The sequence below is a fragment of the Egretta garzetta genome, unplaced genomic scaffold, assembly GCF_000687185.1.
Source record: "Egretta garzetta isolate BGI_Z169 unplaced genomic scaffold, ASM68718v1 scaffold108, whole genome shotgun sequence".
Taxonomy (NCBI): domain Eukaryota; kingdom Metazoa; phylum Chordata; class Aves; order Pelecaniformes; family Ardeidae; genus Egretta; species Egretta garzetta.
The window spans coordinates 7,074,252-7,077,067 of NW_009260614.1; the positions used below are offsets into that span (position 1 = coordinate 7,074,252).

General features: G+C 50.0%; 1 protein-coding gene across 1 annotated transcript in view; it reads right to left on the reverse strand.

Moving 5' to 3' along the window:
* Window positions 1-1,349: 1,349 nt before the first annotated feature.
* The window catches only part of CHCHD2 (coiled-coil-helix-coiled-coil-helix domain containing 2), a 1,885-nt gene continuing 418 nt past the window's right edge, over window positions 1,350-2,816 (reverse strand). The window contains exons 1-3 of the mRNA XM_035900487.1: window positions 2,658-2,816; window positions 1,951-2,104; window positions 1,350-1,448 (exon numbers count right to left, since the gene is read on the reverse strand). The exon at window positions 2,658-2,816 is cut by the window's right edge and continues 418 nt beyond it. Coding sequence (XP_035756380.1) covers window positions 1,438-1,448; window positions 1,951-2,104; window positions 2,658-2,816 — 324 coding nt within the window. The 3' untranslated portion in view covers window positions 1,350-1,437. The remainder of the gene's footprint in view (window positions 1,449-1,950; window positions 2,105-2,657) is intronic.

The window sequence follows — 2,816 nt, forward strand, 5'->3', positions numbered from 1 at the left end:
GGGCGGGGGGTGTCTGCTGCAAGCTCAGCAGCCGCCCAGTGCGGGTGTTTCTGGCCCAAAGTGGGTTTCTTTCTTCTCACCAGGACGGTGACTTCTTTCTTCTCACCCAGCAACTGAGACGAAGCAAAGTGTCACCAGGAAGGGCAGTTGTGCCCTGGTCCCCCATGTCTGAGGTAACCCTTCCCTATTTTGAAAACCAGGAGATAATTTTATCTCCTCACTTCCAGGAACGGCGGATGGGAGGTGAAGGCTCCAAGGAACAGGCAGAATACCCAACAGATATAAAAGCAGTTCAGGAAAAAAGGTCATGCTATGAAGGTATTTTTAACAGGACCGGCGCTTTTCGGTGCAAGGTTATTCCCTGCCGCGCTCCCCCTTCCTGGCACTCGCCCTGCGCGGCGCAGGGTTTACAGCACAGCTGAAGTGTTTACGCCACAGGCTCCAGGGATTTTTAGCAGGGCATGAGCTGGCTGCTCCCTCCGATGGAAAAAGGCTGGTTTACACTTCGCACGTGCAAATACTTCTTAAATTATTTTTTTCCTTCATGTGGCAGCAGTAGCTTTGTCGCTTGCCTAAGGCAGGAGCGAGGAGGATAAGGCCGTGCTGCCCGCAGTCAGCCCCACCACCTCCTCACATTTTGGTCCACGACTCCTGTCACAAGATGAAGAAAAACCTACAGCCTCTGCTCGCGGTACTGGGAACCGCAAGTCTGACCCAAGACTGCATTAACGGAGAAGCGCACGGCTGCTTGGGAGCACATCGGCTTGCTCAGGTAGCAGCCCACCACAGCGGCCCTCGCTGAGCAGAGGGAGAATTATTTCCCAGAATCTCTTGAATCTGAATACAGGGCTTGTTTTTAAAAGTACGACAAGGAGGCTGCTGGGGAATGGAGACCCACTGCACGCAGAACAGCGTGGAGCCAGACACAGCCTCATCACGGCGTATTTTAAATCAGCAGAGGGGTTCAAATGTTCACGCAGGAGATGTCTGGTACCCACGGAGCTCCAGGTGCTCCTGACCTCCTGCAGCGCTGGCCCCTTGGGCACCACTGCTGGCAGGCAGACAGAAGCCTGCCAAAACCTGTTCTCGCCTACTCGCCCTTCAGACTCGGCTCCAAAGTCCACTAAAGCAAGGTACTTCTAGAGAGAGTTTATTTATACACCATATCACTTACATTCAACACAACAATCAGCAAACCACTTAAATCACCTCGTTCTGCTTTATTGTTCATTCTTCCACTTTGTGCTAAATTAATTTGCTGCTGTAAGTTGTATCACACGTGTAGCGGCTATGGCAGGAATCAAGCCACGAGGAGTACAATAGTGTGAATATACGAACTAACAAAGGTATCAGACAGCTTTAGACTTTATTACCGAAGCTTTTTTTCATTCATAGGTCAGTTCTTGTACGATGGTCTTCAGCAACCTTGTTCTTGGCTTAGGCTAAACCTGTAAGGTAAGAAGTCATCACGGTTAATCGCAGGAAGTTTTGAATCCCCCAACAGCAGGTGGTTGGTCTTCCTTGCTCTAAGGCAGACATCCCTCTCATCTATTCGCTGTGTTGAGCTGCAGACTTCAGCAGGCCACCCGGACACCGATATTCGGCAACCACCATCCCAGGGCAGGATGGTTTGTCAGTTGTGCCGAACTGGCGCTTTGCTACAGGCTGGCAATGCTACGCTGCTTCTCCAGACCTGCTGCCACCACTCTCCTAGTTAGCTTCAGCACAAAATCTTCAGGAATTCATCCCCTCTTCACCCCATCACCTCCAGCTACACATACAGGACCAAAACAGGAAGCCAAACAGAACAGCAACTTGCTTTAACTGACTTGAGCGTACGTGCTCTGTATCAGTCCCCATTCTTTACCAGACAGATCGAAAAAAGGACGTTATTCCCACGATAATTTTACCAATTAGGTCATTTAGTAGTTGCCTGGTAACGCTACTTACCATTAGCAAACCTGCACTGCTTCAGTACTTCACTGAAGCCCTCGCACAGCTTGAGGTCAGTCTGGTTCTGCGCACACTCCAGGAACTGTTTCATTTCATACTGGCAAGGAGCAAACTGCTGCTGCTGGTAGGCAGGCTGAGCTGCCTGGGGCTCCTGAAATGGCAGACACCTCCATAAGCGCCCTTTCAACAGCATGACAAGCCGCACCACCCCAGTACTGCTTCCTGTCTATTTCCTCCCAGCCTTTTAGTCAAAATGTCGTGTTACTTTTTAAATGGAAAACAAAAAATAGTTTCCAGCCATGGCATGAGACATCCTGAGGAGTTCTGTAAGTTACACTGCGGTAACTCCGGATCACATCTGGGCAAGGTAACAGCATTATCTTAATGGCTGAGCAGCACAAAAAGGTCTTGCAGTAGATCTTACTGTCATCAGAACTGGAACACAGAAGTCCTGTCTGAATCTGAGGGTTACGACAGCAGAACACAACACAAGCATGTGTCACTCATGCATCCCTTTCACCTACTTTTAAGATGTGGTGATTCTGGTAGTTACCCTGGAGACCAAGTCACTATAGTTACCCCAGCTTTTCCAGCCATGATTTGTGTGGTCTTTATGTCTACAGCAATTACATCAGCCTATACGTAACTGACGTCCCAAGTTAACTGCACCTCACTAGCTGGCATCCAGCTGTGCTTTCTCTTACCTGGTAAGTAATATCAGGCCTCGCAGCTTCAGAGCTGCTTCCTCCACCAAATCCTCCTGTAAGCGCGTGACCTATGGTATGGCCTACGGCAGAGCCTACAGCAACTCCAGCAGCAGTTGTAGCCATCTGTGCCATCAGACCAGGCTGCTTGGGGGCAGG